This window comes from Phacochoerus africanus, chromosome 13 (genome assembly GCF_016906955.1).
Source record: "Phacochoerus africanus isolate WHEZ1 chromosome 13, ROS_Pafr_v1, whole genome shotgun sequence".
In the NCBI taxonomy this organism is placed as follows: domain Eukaryota; kingdom Metazoa; phylum Chordata; class Mammalia; order Artiodactyla; family Suidae; genus Phacochoerus; species Phacochoerus africanus.
The window spans coordinates 5,548,352-5,574,104 of NC_062556.1; the positions used below are offsets into that span (position 1 = coordinate 5,548,352).

The 25,753-nt window shown below is 38.5% G+C and overlaps 1 protein-coding gene across 8 annotated transcripts in view; it reads left to right on the top strand.

Moving 5' to 3' along the window:
* Positions 1 to 25,753, top strand: part of PAN3 (poly(A) specific ribonuclease subunit PAN3) — a 126,687-nt gene that overhangs the window by 47,257 nt on the left and 53,677 nt on the right. For all 8 annotated transcript variants that reach the window (XR_007131392.1, XR_007131393.1, XM_047755883.1 and 5 more), the window contains one exon: positions 12,691 to 12,838. Coding sequence is in view for 6 of the 8 variants with exons in the window: in XM_047755883.1 (XP_047611839.1) it covers positions 12,691 to 12,838 (148 nt within the window). In the remaining 2 variants the exon portion in view is untranslated. The remainder of the gene's footprint in view (positions 1 to 12,690; positions 12,839 to 25,753) is intronic.

Genomic DNA, 25,753 nt, shown 5'->3' on the forward strand with positions numbered 1-25,753 from the left:
ATGGGCTTTACTGTTATGTAGTAATTGTGGATGGGAGATGTGTGTGAGTGTGTAGGATACTTACATAGCTGTGTGAAGTAATTATTGCCTCTCTGGCGTGTGATGAGGGTCTTACTCTTTCCCGGATGACTTATTAACCAACCTCAAATGGGTATGTTTTGCTTCTTTTAGCGAGACTAATATTTTTTCCAACTTTATCGAGATAATTTGACTCATAAATAGGAAGAGTAAGGAATACTGAGAACCAGCTAGGTAGACTACTGAGAATGCCTCTGTGGCTTTCTGTGATGACTGTTTTGGGAGATCCTTGACATGTGAATAACTTTTAATGGAGGAGGAGCATTTCATCTGGTTTTGTGTTTAAACGTCTTCTGTCCTCCAGATGCAGATTTTACTTTTTTATATACATGGGTTTTACTGGTCTGAATTTGCATGTTGCCCATTCTGTGTGGATTCTTAGGATACTGCTCCACTCAGCGATGCTTGATGTGCAAAGAAAAGGAAATGGTGTAAGTGGCTTCATAATTTACAAATCATAACTGTCTTTCTTAAAATTTTTTTTGGTAAAAATTATGTATACTTACTGGAAAAAAAAAAATCCAGATAACTATAGAGAAGTACAAAGGAGGAAGCAAAAATACCCCAGATCTCTCTCACTACCTTGAGACACAACCTCTTGTAACGTTTTGGCACCCACGTGTCTTTAGTTGGCATCCTTTTGCACACCTGTTGCGTGTACATGCACATGTGCTTTCTCTCCTTCCGTCCCGTCCCCCACCCTTTGTCTTTGGCATATGCATACCATTTTACAAAGAGCAATTTAATTTAGTAGCGTTGCTGTATTGTAGCGTAATTTTTATTTTAATTTTTCTCAGCGGTGTTATGAGCCTCTCTTCCTGGTAAATAAAAATATATCAATTCACGTGACTTTTAATGGCTACCCACCGTTGTATACACCATAATCCACATAACTGGGTCCCTAGTAATAGATATTTTCGTCTCTCTCCTTGCCCCTTAAAAAAAAAAATCATTTAAAAAGAAGTGCTCGTTTTTTCTACGCGTGTGATTTGTTTTCCTTAGCCTAAATTCCTAGATGTGGGAGTATTAGGTCAGAGGATATGCTTATTTTTCATTTTGATATATAGTATCAAACTGTATTCAAGAACAGCGTTACCTGTTTCTGAAAAACTTCATGAAAGATGAGCTACCGAACTTCTTTGAAATTTTGTGTGCCTATAGCTTCATGCTCTTATATAGAGAATTACTTTGAGTTGGTGGGAATTTTTTTGTTTAGCTCTACCGTAATATAAATCTTACACTAACTGATTTTCATCTGGCGGCTTCTGACATACATAGGCTACTCTCCCTTTAAGATAGTCAGCTTGTTAATAGGAGAACCTGTATTTAAAAGAACACCGATGTCAGTCTCTTGGAAGCACTAGTTAGCAGCTTTCCTCCACTGTCTCAACCAATTCGAATCTGATGTACTTAGAAAAGCCTATTTCCTCTACTGGAGTGTTTATCAGAGGGCCCAGTTTGGTTCAGAAAATTTGTGAGTTATGACACTAGACTAATTGCACATAAGTATTAGTATTACATGTTAACTTTTATTTATTTATTTACTTTTGTCTTTTTTTTTCTTCTTTTTTCTTCTTTTTTTTAGGGCCTCACCCATGGCATATGGAGGTTCCCAGGCTAGGGATCTAATTGGAGCTGTGCCAGAGTCACAGCAATGCCAGAACCAAGCCGCATCTGCAACCTACACCACAGCTCACATTAACGCCAGATCCTTAACCCACTGAGCGAGGCCAGGGATCAAACCCGCAACCTCATGGCTCCTAGTTGGATTTGTTTCCACCGCACCAAAATGGGAACTCCAGTATTTTAAGTTAACTTTTAAGTTACAAGGTGAAACTTAACTTCTCTTAAACAGGTCAGTTTCTGAATAACCCAGAAGCTGAGTATATTTAGATAAATTTTAAATTGACTATATTTGGATATGCTTAAAATAAGGAGAAACAATAACCCATCAAGGCAAAAAAAAAAAAGTCTTGTAGAAATGTGACCTTGGAGCTTTTGGTTAGCCACTTGACTTCTCCTTTCCATCTCACCCTGTTCCTCTTTATTTTATGTAATTTATGAACACTGAAAACTAGTAAAAATAGCTCTGATTCAGTGCTCCTCTTTATTTCCATGGGTCTCAACTTTCTATGCCTTTTTAGAAAACTTTATCAAGGTAAATCCTTGCCTGTTTCTGCTTTTCTTCCTTATTATCAGTATCCCCTCTTCTACCTTTCCAAATAATTCACAGCTCTTTGCCCTTGCCAAGAAACACACAGACAGACAGACACACACACACACCCCTACCTTGAACCGTGAATCTTTTAAATTAGTCCCAACTAGGCTCCTATGTCATTTCAGGGAGGGAACAGTAGTAGTGAATGTAGGAGACTGGAATCATAGGCTCTGGGGCAAAGTGGATAAGGATAAGATTAATATCAATATTTTATCTCTCTTTTTTAAATGATTTAATTCAGTCAAGGACAGTGGAGAATTGACCTGATCAATCTAATTGGATTTCATCAATAAAGTTGTCAAATAAAACTTTCCTTCTCTTTCTTTCCATTTCCTCTTCTTTTTTTCTCCTCTCCTTCTTTTCTTTTTCTGCTTTTCTCTCTTTTATCCTGGCTGAAAAGTAGAAGATGGATTTAAGTTGAGCAAGACTGAGGTCAGGTTGGTCTGCTGGGATGATGCTGCAGTAAACTGAGTAGAGGTACGGCCTGGACTAGGTCACTGACAGTGACATGGGTAGGAGTAGTTGAATTTGAGAAATGTTGCAGGATGTAGAATAGACTACATGACTTGATGCTTCAGAGATACCTGCATTATGAAAAGGATAGTTGTGATACAGTTTTATCAGTTTAGGAGAGGGATTATATAGAGAGAGCGTAACAAAACTTGAAAAACCAGTTTTATAGGGTTGATTTGCTCATAAAAAGTTTGAAATGTTAGTTGCAAAGCACCTCTTTACTAGTGGGTGTCTGATCTAGCCAAAACAAAGAGTTGGCTAGATTTTATATTATTTATAACTCAAGATGAAGTTAGAAAACATCACCACTAGATTTGTCTTCCGGCCAAGATAGAAGAACAGGGCTTAGACTTATCTCCTCCAGAAACAGCTTAAAAAAATTTGAACGAAATATATGAAACAACAGTTTTTTAAGACATTAGCTGTCAGGCAGTGAAGGACAGTGATCATAATGGATGGAAATGAATGAGGCGAACCCTGCGATTCCTCTAGCTCACCTCACCGTCCGTGGAAGTTTCTGGGCCTGGCCTCATAGTTAGAGCACCAGTTCAGGTGGAGCCTAGCGTTCTATGTAATTAATTAGGAAGACCATACCGGAAGTTTACAGAGGCCAGGGTGCCTATAGCTCACCAAAAAAAGCACTGGAGAGGAGGGAGCACATACATACATAGAGCTTTGGACACTTGCAGAGGGTCTTCATGGGGTCTTTAGCTGAGTACTGATCAGAGGATATAAGTTCGGAGGCTGCCTGAACTGGAAAAAGAAATTCCTGAAAAGATGACAGGAAATAATTCTCAGAGCTGACATGAGGCCAAGAGTAGTTCCTGTTCTCACCAGCCAAATGGAAAAGGTCAGAATTTGCGAAGCACTAAGTAGGATAAATGGGACGTCTTTTGCCTCAGTAGTGAGACCAAATTAGCCTTAGAATAAATGTTGCCCTAGTCTTTCCTAATAAAACTTAAAAGCAAGACCTGAAAGAATCAGACTTTTTAAAGACTTTTTTAAAAAAGAATAAAACTTAAAAAAAAGACTTTTTTTTAAAAAAAAACAAGAACCAGACTTTTTAAAAAAAGAACCCGACTTTAAAATTTAAAAAGCTTTTAAGCAGTTCAATGACAATGGTGAACAAAACTCAAGGGTATTCATTCATAGCAATAAAAAATAACTAGTACCCAGCAAGGGTAAAAGTAAGTATTTGGCCTTGGATCAATAATTATCAGCCATGCAAAGAAGTAGGAAGATATGACCCATAGAGAAGAAAATGTAATCAATATAATCAATCAAAATACTTAAATAGTATATAAGAACATCAAAACTGTATTCCGTGTGTTCAGGAAGGTAGAGAAAAAACTAAATATGTTCGTGAAGACATGGAAGACATTAAAAAACAATCCAAATCAAACTCTAAAATTTAACACTGTAGTGTCTGAAATGAGAAATATATTGGATGCGATTAAAGACAGACGAGCTATTGTGTATAAAAAGATTGGTGGACTTGAAGGCATAGCAATAGAAACTGTCCAAAAAATAGAGAAAAGGGGAGCTTTGGAATAACTTGAAGCAGCCTAAGTCACTTGATTTTTCATCCCTGAGGTTGCAGGGAGGGTGCACAGAGAAAATATTTTAAGAAACAATGGGATAGTGTTTTCCAAATTGGATTAAAACTAAGCCCACAGATCCAAGAAGCTTGATGAACACAAGAACAAAAGAACCATGGAGGGAAAGAAACCCTACTAAGGCACACATAGCAAATATGCAGCCCGAGGGGGGCAAAATACCCATTTTTGAGGAACAGAGATACAAATAATAACATACTTTTTTGTTGAAAACAATGCAAGTCAGAAGACAGTGGAGCAGTAACTTCAGAATATAGGATGAGAAAAAAATGTCATTTTAGAATTATATTATTGGGAAAGTATCAGAATGCAATTGAATTCGTGTATTTAAAGACGTGAAATTTTGAGTAAAGTGTGTAGTTTAGTTAAACTTAGTGCACCAATGTTTTATGGTTTTGAAAATGTGCTTTGGCTCTGTAGGGTGTTATCTTTGAGGGAAGATGGGAAAAGATACTACATCTTACGAATATTAGATTATTTCAGAATTTTAGTTTTTTAAAAAAGCAAAATAAACACCCTTGTTAGATAAGGGTTGAAAGAGTTCATCAGTGGTAGCTTTGTACTTCAGTAGATACTAAAGAAAGTACTTCAGGCAGAAGGAGGAAAATGCCCTGTGGAAATCGGGATCTGTAGATGCCAAGCCCTGGAAACAGTCACTCTCTGAGTAAACACAAGAAACTTTTCCCCTTTCTCTTTGACAGGTAATTGACCATTACAAGCAAAAACAGTAACAGCGTATGGTAGGATTTATAGTATATGTAGAAGTAAGGTATGATAATAGCACAAAGTCTGGGAGTGGAGAAATGGAAGTATAACATTGTGAGCTTGTTACATCTGAAGCAGCTGAAACTCAGTGATAGTGTGATGAACTGACTCTCTTCCCCAACTCGGTACGTTTGAGCTCTGACTCTTAATGTGACTGTATTTGGAAATGGGCCTTTAAAGATTAAATGTGGTCGTAAGGATGGGCCCTAATCCAACAGTTAGATTCTGCAGGTTTAAGATATGAAGGAAATACTGTTTTATGGCAATAAATTAAACAAGGAATGAAATAGATAAATTTTTTTTTTTGGTCTTTTGTTGTTGTTGTTGTTGTTGCTATTTCTTGGGCCACTCCCACGGCATATGGAGGTTCCCAGGCTAGGGGTCGAATCGGAGCTGTAGCCACCGGCCTACGCCAGAGCCACAGCAATGCGGGATCCGAGCCGCGTCTGCAACCTACACCACAGCTCACGGCAATGCCGGATTCTTAACCCACTGAGCAAGGGCAGGGACCGAACCCGCAACCTCATGGTTCCTAGTCAGATTCGTTAACCACTGCGCCACGACGGGAACTCCGAAATAGATAAATTTTTGAAAGACGTACAAATACCCTCAAGAGGTAATGGTTAACACTCTAAAATCTGATTAGGTGAGCCTAAACTATACCTTACAGAAACATAGTCTTCTGTAGTTAAAATATAAATCACCTTAGCTGATAAGATAGGATATACCAAAAAGAAAAGGTATTAGAACAGAGAGGTGAGTTCTGTTAAGTTGCATGATAGGAAATCAACATACCTGCAGTTCCTATCGAGGCTCAGCGGTAATGACCCGGGCTAGTGTCCATGGGGACGTGGGTTGGATCCCTGGCCTCGCTCAGTGGGTTAAGGATCTGGTGTTGCTATGAGCTGTGGTGTAGGTTGAAGACGTGGCTCGGATCCAGAGTTGCTGTGGCTGTGGCATAGGCTGGTGGTTATAGCTCCGATTCAGCCTTTAACCAGGGAACCTCTATATGCTACAGGTGCAGCCCTAAAACAAACAAAAAGGCAAATCAACATACCCAACTCAGTTTTGTTTTTCTGCGGCAGTGTGCTGAACGGTCGCCTCCACAAGATGTGTTCACATCCCAATCCCTGAAACTTGTGAATTTTGCCTTATTTAGAAGAAGAGTCTTTGCACATGTCATTAAACATCTTGGGATGAGATTATCCTGAATGACTCAAGTGGGCCCTGACTCCAGTGACAAGCATCCTTGTAAGACTGAGAAGGGGGAGATTGTACACACAGGAGAAGGCAGTGTGAGGACGGCAGAAAGGGAAGTGCTGTGGTGTACGCCGTGACATGACAGACTGCTGCAGGCACCGGAGGCTGCGGGAGAAGCATGGCATGGATTCTCTTCCACTCTCTCTGCGGGGAGCACCAACGCCCTGATGTTGGATTTCGGGCCCCCAGAAACATTTCTGCTGTTTTAAGCCATCAGGTTTTGTGGTGATTTGTTCTAGCAGCCACAGAAAACGGATCCATCTGTTACTAGCCCCAAACAATCATAAATTGAGATTTTAAAAGTTATATAATTTATGATAATATCAGAAATATAAAATAGGGATCAATTTGACAAAAGTTCTGAAAACCTTTACGTTGAAGGCTTTCAGACATTCCTGAGACGAGTTAAGGAAGGCGTGAGTAAGTAGAGACATATACCATGTCCATGGGTCTAGGACTCAGTTTTGTTAAGATGTCAGCTCTTCCCAATTGATTTTTTTTTTGGCTGCACTCGTGGCATGCAGAAGTTACATGACCAGGGATTGAACTCCTGCCGCAGTAGCAACCTGCATCACAGCAGTGACAACACTGGAATCTTAAGCCATTGTGCTGCCTGGAAACTCCCCCCCGTTGATTTTTAGACTCAGTGCAATCTCAGTGCAGTTAAAATGCAGCACTCTATTTAACAGAAAATGACAAGGTTATTCTAATATTCATACCACATTGCAAAGGCCAAACAAACCAATCCAAGGTGAAAAGAAGGAAAGAAAAAAGATGCAAGACCTACACACCTGACTTCAAGACTTAGTGTGAAACTACAGTATAATTACTGTGTAGACAATAGACAACGTGCTGCTATTGGAGCGGAGATAGAGTGGCTTCTAGGGAACAGGTTAGAGAGTTGAAATTAACTCACTGATGCATAGCTGATTTTCGGCAAAGTAGAACAGGCTATTTTGGTGGAGAATGAATGACTTTTTTAGCAAATGGTGCTGGAATAAAAGACAAATAATAGACGTGAGGAAAATAGTTGTACGTCACAAACCTGACAAAGGACTTCGATCCAGAACTATCAAAATTCCATAATAAAAAACTAAAAATGGTTGAAAAATGTGACATTTCACCAGAGAAGATACAGAATGGCAGAGAAGTCATTTGGGAAATGCAGATAAAAAGCATGAGATGCCACCACATGCCTGTTAAAATGTAAAGTCTGACCAAATCACACATTTCTCAGTGCACAGAGCAGCTCGATCGTGCCACCCAGCATTGCCGGACATACTGAATTGTGTCGCTGCTTTGGATCACAGCTTACCGACATTTTAAAAAGCTCTTGTTACGATTATGTACCATACCCTATGTGTCCAAGCCATTCTTTGATGGGTATTTACCGAAGAGGAATGAAACATGTCCATACAAAAACTTGTAGATCACTTGCAGCTTTGTTTGTGATAGGTGAAAGCTGGAAATAGTCTTTGTACATTGGATGAAAGGATAAACCAATTGTGATAAATTGATATTACTGAATATTAATCAATATTAAAAAGTGAATGTAATATTAATAGAGGCAGTGACATGGATGAATCTTAATGGTGCAGAATGAAAGATGCTAGTAAAAGACCCAGCGCATGCAAATATATGTAAGATTCATTATATTAAATTCTAGAAAATACAGATTGTAGCGACAAAAAGCTTGTCAGTGGTTGCCTGGAGTCCAAAGCAGGGAGCAGAGAGGAACGGGAAGGAAAGGTTTCATAGAGGCTCATGGAAACGTCTGGGCTTGATGGATGTAGTCATTTTCTTGATTTGGGTAATGGTTTCATGGTTGCCCACTTAGGTCAAGAGTTATCAGAGTTTACATTTAAATATGTGCAGTTTATTATCTGTTAATTATATCTAAGTAAAGCTGTAATGAAAACCTTAATGGGTCATTCATGTTTCTTTCAGCAAATAGAAGGATTACTTGATAGCAGCTTGTGAAGCTGTTGAGAGGGGGAGCAAGCTGAGCTCATGATAAGGAGCTGTACTATGGAAGATATTTTATGGTTTTATGTATTTACTGTGTGATTTTATTTTATTTTTTCTAGTCTTTTTTGTTGTTGTTTTGTTGTTTCTTCCCTTTTTTTTGGCTGTGCACATAGCTTATAGAAGTTCCCCAGGCCAGGGATTGAACCTGAGCCACAGCAGTGACCCAGGGTGCTGCAGTGACAACAGAAGATCCTTACCTTGCTGCACCACAAGGGAACTCCCTTTACTATGTGCTTTTAAAAATCTTGACCACTATTTAGGAATACTAGTGATAACCATTTGTCACATCACCTTATAACTTTCTTTTTCTTACACCTTTCAGCATATTTGCAGTAAACTATTACATAATATTTTATGTTGGGTTTTGATTCAATATAATATTCTGCCTAATGTAAAAAAATTAATGGATTAACCTTTTATTTTTCTGCGCTATTTATTAAATTAGTCCCTTAATTTATGGGACTAATTTATTGTGTTCCTAATAGTACTCTTGTTTGTAGTGGAGTCCAGCAGAGTATTAAAAGCTGAATTACACCTTTTTTTTGCTGCATGTGGAAGTTCCTGGGCTAGGGGTTGAATCAGAGCTGTACCTGCTGGCCTACACCACAGCCACAGCTAAGTGGGATCCGAGCTGTGTCTTTGACCTACGCCATAGCTCACAGCAGCACTGGATCCTTAACTCACTGAGCGAGGCCAGGGATCGAACCTGCAACCTCATGGTTCCTAGTTGGGTTCGTTAACTGCTGAGCCATGAAGGAACTCCAAAACACTATTATTTCATTTAAAAATATAATGGTAGAAATTATAGCAGTGCTTTTTAAGCTGAAGGCCAGGGCTCTTGATTTAGTACACGGCTGTCCAGAGAGCACAGGTAGGGTCATAACCAAGTGTTGGGGGCTGGTGGCAGCTTGGAGAACTCACTAAACTCATTGGGTTGTTTTGGGTGTGAAAGTTGCGGTGTAAATTTAAGTGGGTGAGAATCTGTTTTTATTAATAAATTCTCTAGAAGTGAATGTCTTTTATTTGACTTAAATAAACGTTGGTTTTTTTCCAAATGCACATTTAGACCTGTTTTGAGATATGAATGAAAATTAGGGTTTAAAATAGGAATAGAAATTAGGATAGAAATTGTGAATAGAAATATAATTATCTCTATATTAGAAAAGCCACAAATTTAATATAGGAACATGTCTAGAGTTATGAAGTGATTACCTAAATCATTGGGGATAATAAAACTTTGATTTTCTTTTTCACTATTCCTTTTCTCATTTTTTTTATTCTTTTCAGTGTTGTTGAAATTAAAGACAAATTTATATAACCCAAGTCCTTGAGTCTCCTTTCTAGATATAACCTTTTCCTCCTACAGCTAAAAGAACTTGTTTATTTTCTGATGAACAGAGATTTCATTTTAATGTGATACTGGCTTTAATTGCCAGTTTTGCCTTATCTTTCCAAGTATTTGTTTTTAACACGTTGAAGGTGTATGCCGGTGCTATTTTGTTACTTTATAAAGCCCTTATTTATGTTCCAAACCAGTCATAATAAAGTGAATGTATCTTTTTATTATAGTTATTTTATCATGAAAAAATATTCTCATTATTATAATTTCTCATTTACTACTTTAAGTATTTTTGATAGTTCTCTACTCCAGCTAGAGGAATTTATTATTACCTGGCAATAATAGTAGTTCTACTCTCTTATTCCTAGGTTTTGTTGTTTTGTGTGAATGTTAAACCTATGTAATCCATACCTCCCTATCCCTCCCCACCATTTAAGTCCTTTTACCCTTTCTCTCACCTCAAATAAACTCATTTGAGATAAAACAAACTCTCACACCACCCACTCCTGTCATCTTAAATCAGGGAAAAAAAGGAGGAAGGGGTTTAGGCCCTTCTTTTCACATTTTAATTAGAATTCTCTACTGGGTTTTTGCATTGGTGGTTGTTAAATCTTTAAAAGTTGTCATTTAGTTTGAATTTTTATAGTTACATTAATTTTGATAACTTCTAGTAAAACAAATTTGGAGGACCTTTGTAATTTGTTGTAATGGCTTTTGTTATAACGGCGTATAATGTGATTTGTTTGGGGAAGGTATAATAGACTTTCCTTTCCCTCCTTATAGGATCCCTTAGAAAGAGTCTTTCAAATGAATTTAAAATAGATTTGGTCTAAAGAAATTCAGCTTTGAAATCAAATAGTCTGTTATTCATGGTAAATGTAGGGTATAAATGAAGTAGACTCAGTAATGCCTGTTTTTCAGGAGCAGATTTGCTTCATTTCTTTGTCTAAGTTGGCTGTCTCTTAGTAATCTGGTAATCCTGGCCTCTGTCCCCATCTCTCCTAGGGCTTTTGAACTCTTTTACCAAGTTACCTGATGGATTTTATCTTCTTATCTTCTAAAACAGATTTAGCTCTGGAATGAGCCATTTGTTCCTTTATAACTAGAGATTCTACATCAGTAAAATTCATTGGCTTATTTTCTACTCCAGGAATTAAGGAACTGGCCATACTTTTAAAGAACATGCCAGTATTTTTGAAAACTTTAGAATTTGGAACGTTTTAAAATAGACACATAAGTGATAGAAGAACACTTTTATTTAATCTCTTTGGAGAATATGTTTTGGTTCAGGCTCAATTCAGAATTCATGTCTTAGGTATAGTAATAAAAGAGTTTCTCTGTATATTTTAATTAAGCACAGGTTAACATTTCTTCTGTGTTTTATAACTTTGTACTTATTTCATTTTAGCTGGAACATAACTGGTCAATTATCATTTGTTTTAGAGTTTAAAATTAGGTTGGCCTGCTAACTTGTTATTTTCCAAATCCAATATTTGAACTCTAGGCCGTTTAAAGTGTCACTCATTCTTATCAAACAGGGAAGTTGTTTTGTTTTGGGCTTATACGGTAATTAGTCCATCGTTTTATTTTCTGCCTTCTTTGGAAGTACATTTTTAGTCTAATGATCAGTACTAAAATACTTTAAGTGATTAATTTTTTTGCATCATGAGTGTATTTTAAACTTAGTTTATCTGTATATAGAAAATGTGGGCGGAAGTATGAATGTACTCACCTTGGTTGATCTTTTTGGAAGTTGAATTCTGTTATCACTAACATTGATGGTCATTGACTCTTCATTATACTTAAGCAGGTAGGTCAGTATTTCAGAAAACTGTTTGGAATATTCATTTGTTCCACATAGACAAAATATAGGCCATTTGTGAATTTGAATTGCAGTCTCATAATGTGCTAGTAATTCTTAAAGCCAGGAATACCATACCACTTGCCTAGATAAAATGCGGCATCGTAGGAGTTCCAGTCTCAGCTCAGCAAACCCGACTAGTATCCATGAGGATGTGGGTTCAGTCCCTGGCCTCGCTCAGTGGGTTAAGAATCTGGCCTTGCTGTGAGCTGTGGTGTAGCTCGCAGATGCAGCTCAGATCCCACTTTGCTGTGGCTGTGGCGTAAGCCAGCAGCTGTGGCTCTGATTCGACCCCCAGCTTGGGAACTTCCATATGCATTGGGTGCGGCCCTAAAAAGCAAAAAAAAAAAAAATGGCATCGTACAACTGGGAGGACTTTTTTTCCCATGTAATCTCATAGCAAAATATTTTTAATGTGACAGAATTTTCATGTGGTATTTTGCAGACATTGAAGCCTCTATTATGTTTTTCTTATATCCTGATTCTACCCATGTGTTTGCCTTGCTTTTCAGTGTTTTTCTCATCTTTACTGTTATTTAAATACGTGACACTGTATATTATTGGGGAAATGTTTTAAGTGCTTATAAAGAAGGAAGTGATTAATTTTGAAATAAAGGCACTTTGGACTTTTATCCTGGTAGAAGTGTTTTAAAGATATTAAACTTGAAACTTGTTGCTCAGTTTTGAGGTAGTTTCAACCTCCCAGTTCTCTAAAATGTGTTCGGATAGTTTGGTAATGATGTGTATTTGACAGTAAAGACACACTTTCATGTTCTGAAGTTAAATTCTGCAAATGAAATGATTAAAACCCTAAATTTGATTTTAAAAGTTCCTTCAAGAAATTTAATTATCCCACCCTAAAATATGGAAACTGAAAGACACTGTAAATCCTTTCAAAATATGTCAGAAACATTTCACTCAGTAAATAGAACACTGTGGAATAATGCCTAGTAGATTCATTGTCTTTTTGGGCTTAAAATGTGTTAACTTACTATATTTGATTTTTAAATAGACACCAAATCCTACTGCAAGCGAGTTTATTCCTAAAGGAGGATCAGCCTCCAGGCTGAGTAACGTGTCCCAGTCACATATGTCTGCCTTCTCTCAAGTGTTCTCTCACCCGTCCCTGGGAACTCCTGCTGCTGCTGCATTAGCACCAGGTAAGTTGAGTAACTGTTTCCAGTGAGTTCCAGATACCACATCTCTAAGCACCATTTGCTATTAGTTTATCAGACCTGAAATTGTATTCTTCAGGGATTCATATTTGAACACTTTATGGGCTTTGTGTTCTAAGTTTGCTACCATAGACCAAATGTGTAGTTGAAAATTTAAAGCAAAATTTAAATATGAACAAAAATTAAAAATAAGGATTTTAAAACCACAAAAATAAATTTAAAGGAGAAAATGGTTATTGAGGAAAAAAATCTATCTGGACCTTAATATTTCCTTATTTTTTAAAGTTAATGGTAGTGCTGTTTCACTCAAAAACATATGTAAGCATCAAAAATAGAATGTTGGAGTTCCCTCTCGTGGCGATTAGGAACCCTGAGGTTGTGGGTTCGATCCCTGGCCTCGCTCAGTGGGTTATGGATCTGGTGTTGCCGTGAGCTGTGGTGTAGGTTGCAGACCGCGGCTCAGATCCCGAGTTGCTGTGGCTGTGGTGTAGACCGGCAGCTGTAGCTCTGATTTGACCCTGAGCCTGGGAACCTCCATATGCCATGGGTGCAGCCCTAAAAAGCAAAAAGAAATAAAAATTTAAAAAATAGACTGCTGTTATGTATCTGTGCTTCAGGGTTCTCCTTTTGAAATAAATTTCTAAAAAAAGATTTATATCATTCTAAACAAAACTTTAGATGTGTTGGATTTCAGATGTTTGATTATAAATTTGTAGCAGTAATTTTAAATTGGTAAAGTGTTATAAATAGTGGTAGGAAAGAAATGTAAAATATTAGGGATTGTTGAGGAAGGGGAAACAGTAATTCTCAGTCACTTGCCCCAAGTTTACCCATAATGGCAGAAGACTTTAAGGAAATGCACTTATACCCCTGGGGTCCTGAGGCATAGTTCAAAGTGACCCTTGAGGATCCCTCTTTTCTTCGAAAGTCTTCTCTTTTATCTTAAAAATTCATGGAGATTTTGCCTTCTGATGTATAACATAAACGTTTTTATACAAATACGAAAATTTTCTTAATTAACATCACCCATTCCTACTTCTGTGTACCTTAATTAGAAAGGTAGTGTATGCAAAATTATATTGAATTCATAAGTAAGTGCTGATCACATTATCTTATGTCTGTAAAATGGTTGAGCTGGCCACTCACACTGTTTCTAGAACATGTACTGGTCTTAAATGTTTAAAAAAAACACAAACAGAATGAAATATACATACACTAAATGAAGCCCAGAGATCTGTCTAGATCAGCCTGAAACCAGTCCTGTGTCCAGGGCTTAGTCTAATAAGTAACGGTGGTCAATCATTGCTTTTGGTGCTGATGCTAGAATCAAGGACCTTTTTGGAAGAAGAAGGAGAGAGGATAGTGATAACGCTATGGAACAAAGCGTACGGTTGCGTGTATCAAGGGTATGAGAGGCTGAATGACCTTGTGCTGCCAGGGATTGTGTCAGTGCCTCTTCCCTCACCCTCTCCCCTTCCTCTTCCTCTCTTTGTCTCGCCTCCTTCCTTTCCCACTCACCTCTCTCTTCTCCCCCTCACTGAGCATTTGATCGTTTTATTAGTGAAATACAAGCAAGATTTACATCCCTCTCTGGTGAATCTTGTAAAATAATTTTACGTGGAGGGCCTTGAGATGCGCCCTGCGGCCCCTCCCCCTGACCTGTTCCTTTATTTTTTCTTCCACTTTGGCTCTGAAGGTTCAGTTAAGTTGCTAAATGTCTTCCCTTCTTCCCTAGAGAGCAGTGTCAGAATTGACTCTCTCCGGTAGCCTTAAAGTTTTACTTGTAAGTAACGTGCTGCTGTGATTTTTCTTACATTGAGGTGTGTGCACATTGTTGACATGAGCGAAATCTCCAAGTCAGCTGTACATCTAAAATTACTTAGAGATTGCCCAGACTTCTGAGCAGTGTTTATAAAGCACCCGCAGCAATGGTATCCATAGGCCAGTCAGAAATACTTGGCTTTGTTAATTAAGTACCGATTTATTTTGGCCTAACACTCCATCTCCCCTTGTCTCTTAAGTGAATCTCTGATCAAGACCAGTTCAAGCTTGGATTAAAAAGATAGGCTTTTAAATATCGGAGGAGTTACACAGCTCGAAAGGAATTTTAGGTCTTGAAAGCACTTAGTTGACATCCTCCGTTAATGCCGACGTGTTCGGTGAAGCTTCCCAGTAGGTGTTAAGTTATGCGTAGGTGGGTGTTTAATTAGTCCCTACGGGTTTCACAACCGAAATTTAGGATGGAATGAATTAATTTAGAACGATTTACTCTTGTATATAAGATGGTTATTCTGCTTCCTATTAATGAAAGTAACTTTTGTGTGGAACCTTTGGAAATGGGTCAGTAACGTTATATTAACTGTATTCCTGAATGTACCAATTATTTAAAAATTGTCCTTTCTTCAAATGACCATCAGCTCAGCTAACATATTTTCCAGAGATACTGGCGTGATGAATGGTTTTGCGTTTATTATTTCTCCATATTTTCTCCTTTTAGTCAATGGCTTAACAGTCTCCGGAGATGAACAAAGAAAAAAAATTACGTTTGCCTACTTTCAGAAAACTATTTTACCCCTTCATTGTTTCCCATTACTTTTTACCCATAAGTATTTTTTCAAGGCCTAGGAAAGGTTCTTGATTTTCACTTAAAGGTTATAGAATAAGAAAGGTCATGTAAGTTTATTTACCTCCCTTAGTAGTGATTTGATTGATCTTTAATGTTCCTTGTCTGCTATAGATGTAACCTAATGGTAATTTTCAGTTATAGACTTTATATAATTTTCTCCTTTTTTTCCCCCCAATTTCTATTCCAGAAATTTTTACCCTTGAAAATACATCAAATTAACTGTGTTCCTAAAGAATATAAACCTTAAATATTATGGCACTCAGGTGTAAACAAGAGTAATGTTGTTTTCATTATATGAAAAAATACATATTTAAATATATCTTTTGACCAAAAAATGTAAAAATATTTGAGCAAAGTTGAGTGGATATTAAGGTTTTGAATTTCCTCAAATTGTAAGGAGCAAAATTATAATGCCTGGAGCAGAATAAATCCTGAGTTCTTTAAAACTTGTTTTGATCTCTTTAAAAACATAGTTGGTATTTAGGAAAAGTTTTAATATAAGAAGTAAAACTTCAGACAGAAATTGTTTGAATTTAAAGAGCCAGTTGGGTTTAAAGGTACTTAAAAGTGTTAGATATGTAGCACATGTTAGGTTTCCATTGAATTGCGTATATAGTCATTTTATTTTAAGTCAAGAAGTCAAGGATCTGTAGGATTAGTTGTTATATGCACCTTTAACCCGAGAGTCGTTGCTATTCTGAGTATCTTCTGTGAAGATAGTTACAAGACTGTTGGGGGTGTGACGCTTAACCTGGGTTTCATTGTCTCTGAGACCCCCTGTACGTGTATGCATGTTTCAAGACTTGTAAATATGCTTTTTTCTCTGGTCATAGCTTGTCTTACCCTCTTGGAGGGTCGCAGCCTTCCAGAAGATAAGAACCACTGCTTTAACACATCCTTTACAAAATTTTATTTCCTAAGTGTGATATAAGAATTATTTTAAAGTAATGTATAGTCTAAAGATATGTTTTTCAAATAGCTCCTGCTTTAGGCAAATGTTTTTTGAATAGTCTTTAGAAATGAAAACATGACCTGGGAGTCCAGTCGTGGCGCAGTGGTTAACGAATCCAACTAGGAACCATGAGGTTGCGGGTTCAATCCCTGGCCTCGCTCAGTGGGTTAAGGATCCGGCATTGCTGTGAGCTATGGTGTAGGTCGCAGACGCGGCTCGGATCCTGTGTTGCTGTGGCTCTGGTGTAGGCCGGCGGCCACAGCTCTGATTCAACCCCTAGCCTGGGAACCTCCATATGCCGTGGGAGCAGCCCAAGAAAAGGCAAAAAGACAAAGAAAAAAGAAAGAAAGAAAACATGACCACACCAAGTATGTGAAAAGACTGCTGATACTTTAGTTTTTTTGTGCCATGAAAAATAACTTTATCCTAAGAACTGATGGCTGGGTTTTCTATCCGAACTTTTGCTCAGAGTATTTTGATTTGGTAGTAAGCTCAGTCGTGTGCTTTGGCCACAGTCTGTTTGGATGCGACTTGAAGCGAGGTAGCCGTGGAGCAGACATTTCTGGGTAGTATTCTGAGAGGTCGCCTCGTGGTGTAATGCGCGGCTGTGACTCAGGAAGTGGGCATCTCTTGTTCTGCTTAAGTGTGTGTGGACACTTGGGAGAGGTGGAGTTCTCGAATTTGAAAATGCCATCATTGATTTATAAATGAGAAAGAGCCATGAGTGACTTCTTAGTATTTTCAGATACTCGTTTCTTCAAGGGGAGGATGCTGCAGACTTTTGGACCATTAGTAGATTTTATGGTCAGTTATTACGGTAAATCTCGATGATCTATTTGGGAAGCATTTCATTCTCATGCTAAACCTATCATTATTCAATAATTGTATTCCTTTATTACACATATTATTATACTACTTTAGAAAAATTTAAAGTGTATTTTTAGATATTTTTTGAAAGATTTAATCACTTCTTATGTATTCCTGAAGGTGCCAAATTGATAAAACTGGCCAATACTTTTTATTTTTTTCGCTTGGGCAGAGTATGAGGGAAAAGAAGAAGAGAAAGGAAAAGGAGAAATTAATATTTACCCATCATCCTTGTTCCAAAATATTAAAATAGTAAACTTTATATATGTGATGTACTATTTTAAAATATTCTTATAAGGTTGAAAGGTGCTCTTTAGTTTTAAAGTTCTGTGCTAAAGAATAAAGTTTTGTGATTTATCAGCTTTATCACGTTTCCTATTGTAATAAAGAAACGGATGCTTAATTCATTTTCACTGCATAGTAGTTGGCTTATGTGATGATCTGCTCTTGGTCATTGGTCTCGGCGAGACCTTTGGGGTTTACATAGTGCAGTCCTTGTGCCAGTTTAGAGGGGTCATTCCTGAGAAGTTGTCGTCTAGCTTCTGCTCTGTCATTTATGGTAATAAGCAATAGCTAACCAAAGCAGCCCAGAGTACATTTTAACGGTTTGAACAAACAAAGAAATTAACTCAGCTCGCTCTTGTCTGTCTTTTATCCACTAGTCCTAGGCCTTTCTGTTTGCTTTGAATGGAATAAATTAAAATCTTTCTTATAAGGTTGCCCTTTCAGTTATTTTTTAGATTAGTTGTTTGTATGTGTTTGTCTATGCCATTGATCTGATTGTGTGACTCAAAAACGAGAGGAGGCAAACTGTTAAAATTAACAAATTGTTTAGGTCAAAAATTATGCACTCTTGTAGGTCATAATGGCTATAACACTAGTGTGAGTAAAATTAAATCCATAAATATGTCTACCTGCCTGTGTTAGGACCTTGATACCAGCTAAGGATTGCTTGTATCTTTGGGAAAATAGATCGAAGCTATATTTTGCAGATGGTAAATATCTAGGTTCATATTTCAAATTTCACTGTGTCTTTTAGGCTCGACATGAAAATCACTCAAGGCATAAAAACTATAAACTATCATTTCAGATTATTTTATGTCTTACTAAGTAGTGCAATTATTGAAAGTAAAAATTATAAAAACTACTTAGGTAATACTAAAACATCACTATGTTTTATAGAATATAACCCTAAAGAGATTTTCCTTATAATTATTTTTCGTTTAATGAGTTTTGTGGACAGTCAGGTAATTCTACCTTGAGTTTATTTTGATATTTTAGTCTGAACTGATTTTCCTGAATTGTTTTTACAGTTAATAGCCATAAAATTAGTTTACTTTTAAATTGTTCTTCTCATTGTTTTAAATATCAGTCTCGATTTCCTAAGCACATTACAAATTCCTAAGAAGGGACTGTGTCATTTCTTATCTAGCACAAATTTAGGCATAAAGATGGTGCCTAATAAATAACTAAGCTTGGTGGTTTTTTTTTTTTTTGCTATTTCTTGGGCCGCTCCCGCGGCACATGGAGGTTCCCAGGCTAGGGGTCGAATTGGAGCTGTAGCTGCCGGCCCACGCCAGAGCCACAGCAACACGGGATCCGAGCCGCGTGTGCAACCTACACCACAGCTCACGGCAACGCCGGGTTGTTAACCCACTGAGCAAGGGTAGGGACCGAACCCGCAACCTCATGGTTCCCAGTCGGATTCGTTAACCACTGTGCCACCACAGGAACTCCACTAAGCTTGGTTTTTATTTCAGTTGGTGGGTATCTCTTAATTTTAGTAAATTTTAATGATTCCATAAACACCTTTAAAGAGCTCCTAAAAATTGCAAATGTTCAAGAGGATATAGCTGAATAGTCCCATGAGCAACAGAAATAATACCTGTTGAAAGTTTGGCTTCAGTAGAGCTAGAGTCACTGTGTGTTTTGAGGTGTAAAACATTGTTAAAACCAGTTAAAATATTTGTATTATTTTTAAATTGCATGTTTCCCTTTTTTGTAACTGCTTTGTTTTTCAGGTACATTCAGCAGAATCCCTCAAATCTGACCAGGTTTTGTAATTGGGGATTACGTTCTACATTAAAAAACAGAAGAAAATTTGATAGTTCAGATCAGGGGCCCCTGGGGTTTTTGTGCAGAAGGCCTTCGCATGGCCCTGTGCTCTCGAGCTCATCCTCCGCGGGGCTGCTCTGTATGTGCCCGTGGCGTGTGTCCCGGGTCCAGGTGCGGGTGCAGGCCATGGCGTCCCAGGGAAGAGTACAGACAGTAGAGCTGTGGCAACATAACTGGGTTGGGAGTGCCTGCCGGCTCTGTTTCCTTCCCAGTTGGGAATTGCAGGAAACTGAGGCGAGACGTTAATGGCGCAGAGGGGGATGTGGCTGCTGCCGCTGCTCGGAGGCCTGTCAGGTAAGGCATCAAATAGCTGCCGGCAGATGCCGTTCTGCTGGTTGGGGACCGCCTGGTCGCTGTGTCCTGTTAGACTCGAGAGTTCCAGGTGTGGGCTTCCTGTTCAGTTGCCACGGATTGGCTGACTGGTCCTTTAAGAGGTAGGGGCTGGATGGGGGTGGGTAGGGGTTCTCTTCCACTATAGGTGCAGTGACCTACAACTGTAGCAGCATCTCCCGTCCTGCTTTCGGGCTGTTCTCATTGGGTCGTGACTTGATTGCCTTTACACCATGATGCGGGTTCTTCTACTAAAGTAGCTCGGTAGCTTTCAGTGCGTTTGATCCCTGTGTTTTAGCGTTTTCATTTCTCTAAGAAGATCAAATCTTTCAAATCTAAAACTGTGTTGTTCTGTGACATGTTGATCGGTAGTCGGTAGGTTAGTCCAGAAATGAAGGCAGTGATGGTGGCCAAAGGGAGAGAATTCAGTTTTGTCCTAGACTAAAAGGACTTTAAAGGTACGTGGACCTCGGTGACATGGCGTCGTAGACAGAAAATCGTTCGTATCCTACGTGGGGGTGAGGGGAGTTTGGTTTCAGCACGTGTCAGGATCAGGGTGGGTTTGCATCAGAGAGTTGTAGTGGGTCTGAGTGCGCCTAGAGGCAGAGAGAGGGAGCGGGAGAGAGCGTGTGTTAGGAGTAAGTGCCCAAGAGCAGCCCGAGTTCTCCCCGCACAGTGGAGAGTTCCAAGTCAGACTTTGTGACTTTCCTTTGAGTCGAAGAGCTGGAGGGCTCTGGGGATCTTTTTTTCTTCAGCCTTTTGGCTCAATGATGCCTGGTGCATGGTCGGTACTCACTCGAGAGAATGGTGGACAGGGTTACTGCGCTGTGTGTAGCGTGTCTAGTGAGGAGTGGTCCTCTAGTTCTGTCGCCTCAGGTTCATACTTCAAGGTCATCTTGTCTTCTTTTTTCCTTGTGCATGTGCAGTTCACGCTAGAGAAGGGTGTGTGGGGAAGGGCTTAGAAAAAGGAGAGGAATCAGAGACGTGTCCCTTAACCCCCGGCGCACACAGGCACGCTGGATGTAACCCCGACCACCAGCAGAAACTCGGGTGTGGACTTTGCGTGTATGGTGGAAGCGTTTAGTTCTGGATGCTTTAGTCATGACGCTCTTACACATCGGTGTGTCTGAAGTGAGATGCGTTTCTTATGATTTCATAAAAGTCTTCCCGTATAATTGTAATCATGGAAGGGCCCCCCAAGCCATAGTTACTTTGGGCCGCAGTCCTATGCCCACTGATGTGAAGTGGTAGAGGCGAAGCTGCTGAAACAGATCTGAAACTTCATGGCTTCACACGACAGTTGTTTCTTGCTTTGTAGCAGTTGGGGCCAGATTCTCGGGGTGTCAGGGATGCGCTCCCCCACATACTTAAAGACCTGGGTCAGGAGGTACCAGGCTTCTGTCCCTCAGCTGGAAGCAGGGCAGCGTGGAGGGGCATGAGTGGGAAGTTATTACAGACCTAGGAATTATCCGAACGTTTCTCCAATCATGACTGTCCACGAAAATCCAGACCTCCATGTTTTCAAGCAGCTGGCCTATCTTCATTCCTCAGTCTTTGGATGCAGAATTTTAAGTTGATCCTGGTTAGCGCATATAAATAGATTTTGGGGCATTGTCTTTTTTGTGGAATTGTGTCTCTCTTGTCTGTGTTAAAGAAATCACCTTTTGGTGATTTTCTTTGATGATTTGTTTTCAGCTACAGTAACTTATTTAGCATCGTTAGAAATGAAGATTTCCAGCATACTTGAATTTTTTGGATATAAAAAGCTTTATGGCTTTCATTGTCAAAACTTTATATAGTCTCAGCAGTTTTTCACAGAAAGATTTCCAAAATGTACAGTTGCTGTTGCTTCAAACAAAGTTAGTCTTCCTTTTACGACTCAGGCTCAACTCGATGTGCCTCAGTGATTGTATTAAACCCAAACATGGTTGTCGTCCTACCCAATCAGCGTATACTTCCTTGGAGGTAGTTTCTCCTGCTCTCTGAATCTGCTAAAGCACCTGAAGGCAGTGCCTTGAGTGGATGCACCCAGACAAGTTTATTTGAACCAGTTGAGTGAGTTCTTACTGGCTCTTTATCAATGACTCCCTTGTGCGGTTAGTGTTCTGTCTCTAGGACAGTGGTTTGCGAGTCTGTCAGCAGCATCTGGAGCACCTGTTAACCCAGCGCGGCTGGTTTCCTGCGTCTGTGTGGGTGAGCTAGAGAATCTACTTTGCTAACGTGTTTCTGGGACGCCCTCTGGAGAAGCGCTGCTCTGCCCAATGCTCGGTGTTGCCTTCTCGCCTCTTTCTTCTGACCTTCCGAGGGCTGAGAATGCAAATACTGTTCTTTTAAATAAGAAAAGGACTTGTTGATGTGAGAAAAAAAGAATGTATACATGTGTGTCTGACTGGGTCACCTTGCTGCACAGTAGAAAACTGACAGAACACTTTAAACCAGTTATAATGGAAAAAGAGAAAAATCATTATAAAATGGGAGAAAAAATCACACACACACCCCCAAAAAAGAGAAAGACTTTTTAAATTCAAGCGGACGACTTGAGCTGTTGACTGTGAATACACGGGGCTTTACATTATCCTTTGGCCAAGGCTTTTCTGGTTCAGGTCTGTGTTCTGAATAACTCATGTTGTCGGATAAGTAATCGTTGAATTAATCGTTGCAGAGGTTGCTGAAGCTCAGCCACGATCACAAACATCATTTGAGTAAAACCAGGCAACAGGGATTTCGTCTGCCTTAGTAATTTTAATGGTACACAAATAATGTAAATTAATTATTGATACATCTAATAAAATGATCAGAATACCTGAAAAATGATTAGCATAAATACCTTGGCTGTTCAAAATTTTAAACTCCATGCATGGATCTAGAACTAGTAATCAGATATCTTTTATTTGCATGTTATATTAAAATATGTATGTTTTAAGAGTTTTATGTAAAGAGCAACTAAATTGTTTCCAGTCTTAAATAAGAATTGTTTGTCGATTTCAATAATATTTCTTGACATCAGACTTTTTAATTTTTCTTTTTAATTTCATACTAGCTTTTATTCATTGGAAAGAAATTAAATGTTAACTGATTTAGTCTTATTTTTGAGAACATTAGAATTTTTTGGAATCAGACATGTTTGTCTTTGAGTAAGTTTATTGTATATAAACAATGCAATGTAATTTATCATTTTTAATGAAGTGTATGTTTAGTCATAAACATTCACTGTTACTTGAGAAGAAAAATGATCCTTTTGATCCAAAAAGAGTTAGGTTTGGTAGCTAACACCTATCCTTCTCCCATTTGATTTTGACTCTCTGAATAATCTAAGTGTTAGGATATAAAAGAGTGCCGGGGGTTCCCGTCGTGGCGCAGTGATTAACGAATCCGACTAGGAACCATGAGGTTGCAGGTTCAATCCCTGGCCTTGCTCAGTGGGTTAAGGATCTGGCGTTGCCGTGAGCTGTGGTGTAGGTTGCAGACATGGTGGCTTGGATCCCGAGTTGCTGTGGCTCTGGTATAGGCCGGCAGCTACAGCTCCGATTCGACCCTTAGCCTGGGAACCTCCATGTGCCGCGGGAGCGGCCCAAGAAATGGCAAAAAGACAAAAAAAAAAAAAAAAGCCACCATTGCAAGAGGCTACAGAAGATCCTATTAATTCAGATAATTTGGCCAGGTTTGAAGGCAAGCATGTCACTGTTCTCTTTCTTCAAATATTATAGTGGTCAAAGTTAAGTTACCTAATACACAGGCCAGAGGGCATATAGTTCTTAAAATTGTAATTCAGTTGTTTTTAAAACAGTGGTTCTTTTTTTTTTTTTTTTCCCCCTTTTAATTTTATTTTAGGGCCACACCTGAGGCATATGGAGGTTCTCAAGCTAGGGGTCGAATCAGAGCTGTAGCCACTGGCCTGCACCACAGCCACAGCAATGCCAGATCCGAGCCGCATCTGTGACCTACACCACTGCTCATGGCAGTGCTGGATCCTTAACCCATGGAGTGAGGTCAGGGATCAAACCTGCATCCTCATGGATGCTAGTCAGATTCGTTTCTGCTGAGCCACGACAGAAACTCTTAAAACAGTGGTTCTTAAATCTGGAGAAATTGTTTACATTTTTAGAGGCTTAGGCACTGTAGTTTACACGTAATATTCTAATAATATTTGTTGAATTAATTGGTGGAAACCCATATGGAAATGCGGCTGTTGGTGGAGGTAAGGCCAAATGGAAGACGACTGTGTGTAGACATGGAAGCCCAGTAATTGTACAGCCTCCATCAGGTATTGTGTGAGAGTATGTAGTTGGTAAAACTCAGGTTAAATTCACAATAGAATGTGGCAGTAGTTGCCTAAATTTGGTCAACGAGAGTAAATAAATTTTGTGAAGAAGCTTTAGGGCACTTTATAGTTTTATTAATGTTTACAGTATTTGTAATATCCAGGTAGTCCAGATAACCTTTTATTACAGATAGATATACAACCAAATGAAATATGATTATACAAGTCAGGTGTTAAAATTCTCTAGATATTGAGGGACAAATCAGAGATGGAAACTATTGCATTTATTTTATTTAGTCCATGTGGCTTTTATTAAAGTTTATTATTTATTTTTTAAAAAGTAAATAAAACATTTTGGTGTATATTGAAACTTGTCATTTTATGGCATAATGTAATGCAAAGAGAATATTTGTACTTTTAATTAAATATGATTTTTTTAATTGAAATATTGTAAATCAGTAGTTACATAAACTTTTTTTTACTTTTTCTTTATATTTTAAAAGTAAAGCTCTGTTGATTCTGTACATTTCTTAAAAGAATGCAAAAGAATATCTGTGAAATCTTCATGGTCCTATTCAAATAATTTTTTAGGTTTTTTTGTTGGTCTTTTTGATGGAGGCTTTAAAACAAAGACTCCGTCAAAGAAGAAGAAACTTGCCTTCTGCTCATGAGTGTGTTACCAGGTTTAAGGTACACACTGAAGAGTGGCAAAATAAGAGTAGAATCGGATCTACCACAGATCCTGGAGGGTCTTTGAATCCAAGGTTCCGTTTACTGTCAATCTAGATTTTGGAGACTTCTTGAATAGAAAATTGTTCTCTCACATCTCAGAAAAAGTATTGTTTCAGTGGTAACTGATAATTTGATCCTGTTCCCATCTATGTGGAATATATTTGCATGGAGAATGGGAAGCTCTACTTTGTTCAGGTTTTAAAAAAATCTATGAAATCTATATGTCATTGAGAATTTACTTTTCATGGATGTAAAAACAATATCCACAAATATACATCTATATTTAGATATAGATGTATTAAGAATCAGTAAGTATTGGAGTTCCCATTGTGGCTCAGCCGTTAACGAACCCAGCTAAGCATCCATGAGGATGCGGGTTTGATCCCTGGCCTTGCTCAGTGTGTTAAGGATCTGGTGTTGCCATGAGCTGTGGTGTAGGTTACAGATGTGGCTCAGATCGTGCGTGGCTGTGGCTGTGGTCTAGGTCAGTGGCTGCAGTTCCAATTCTACCTCCTAGCCTGGGAACCTCCATATGCCGTGGGTGCGGCCGTAAAAAGACCAAAAAAAAAAAAAAGAATCCATAAGTATTTAAGGTATATTAATTTAATTTGAGTTCTAGCATGAATATCTTATCTGCAGGTTTTTCTTTAAATACTTTTATCATGTTGGACAAAAGCTATATATAATCTTCTAACAGGAGAATACCTTAAATGTAAGATCTATGGGTCACGCCTCTGTTAAAGAATGGTCTCTCAGTATACACGTTCCCTATCAGTTCTGTAGAATGAGTTTTTAGATTAGAATACTTTTTTTCCTTGAGTAGATTAACAGATATTAAGCATGTATATTGTTAAACTAGAAAATGAGGATTTTTAAGTCCATAATTTTAAGTGAAGGCAAATGTTCTGGTGTAATTGGAAGGATGAGTACATAGTAACTCTGGTTGTTTTTAGTAATTCTTAAATAAAAACAGTGGGAGAAATTCTGTTAATAACTTCATAACCCTTTCCTAAGTTA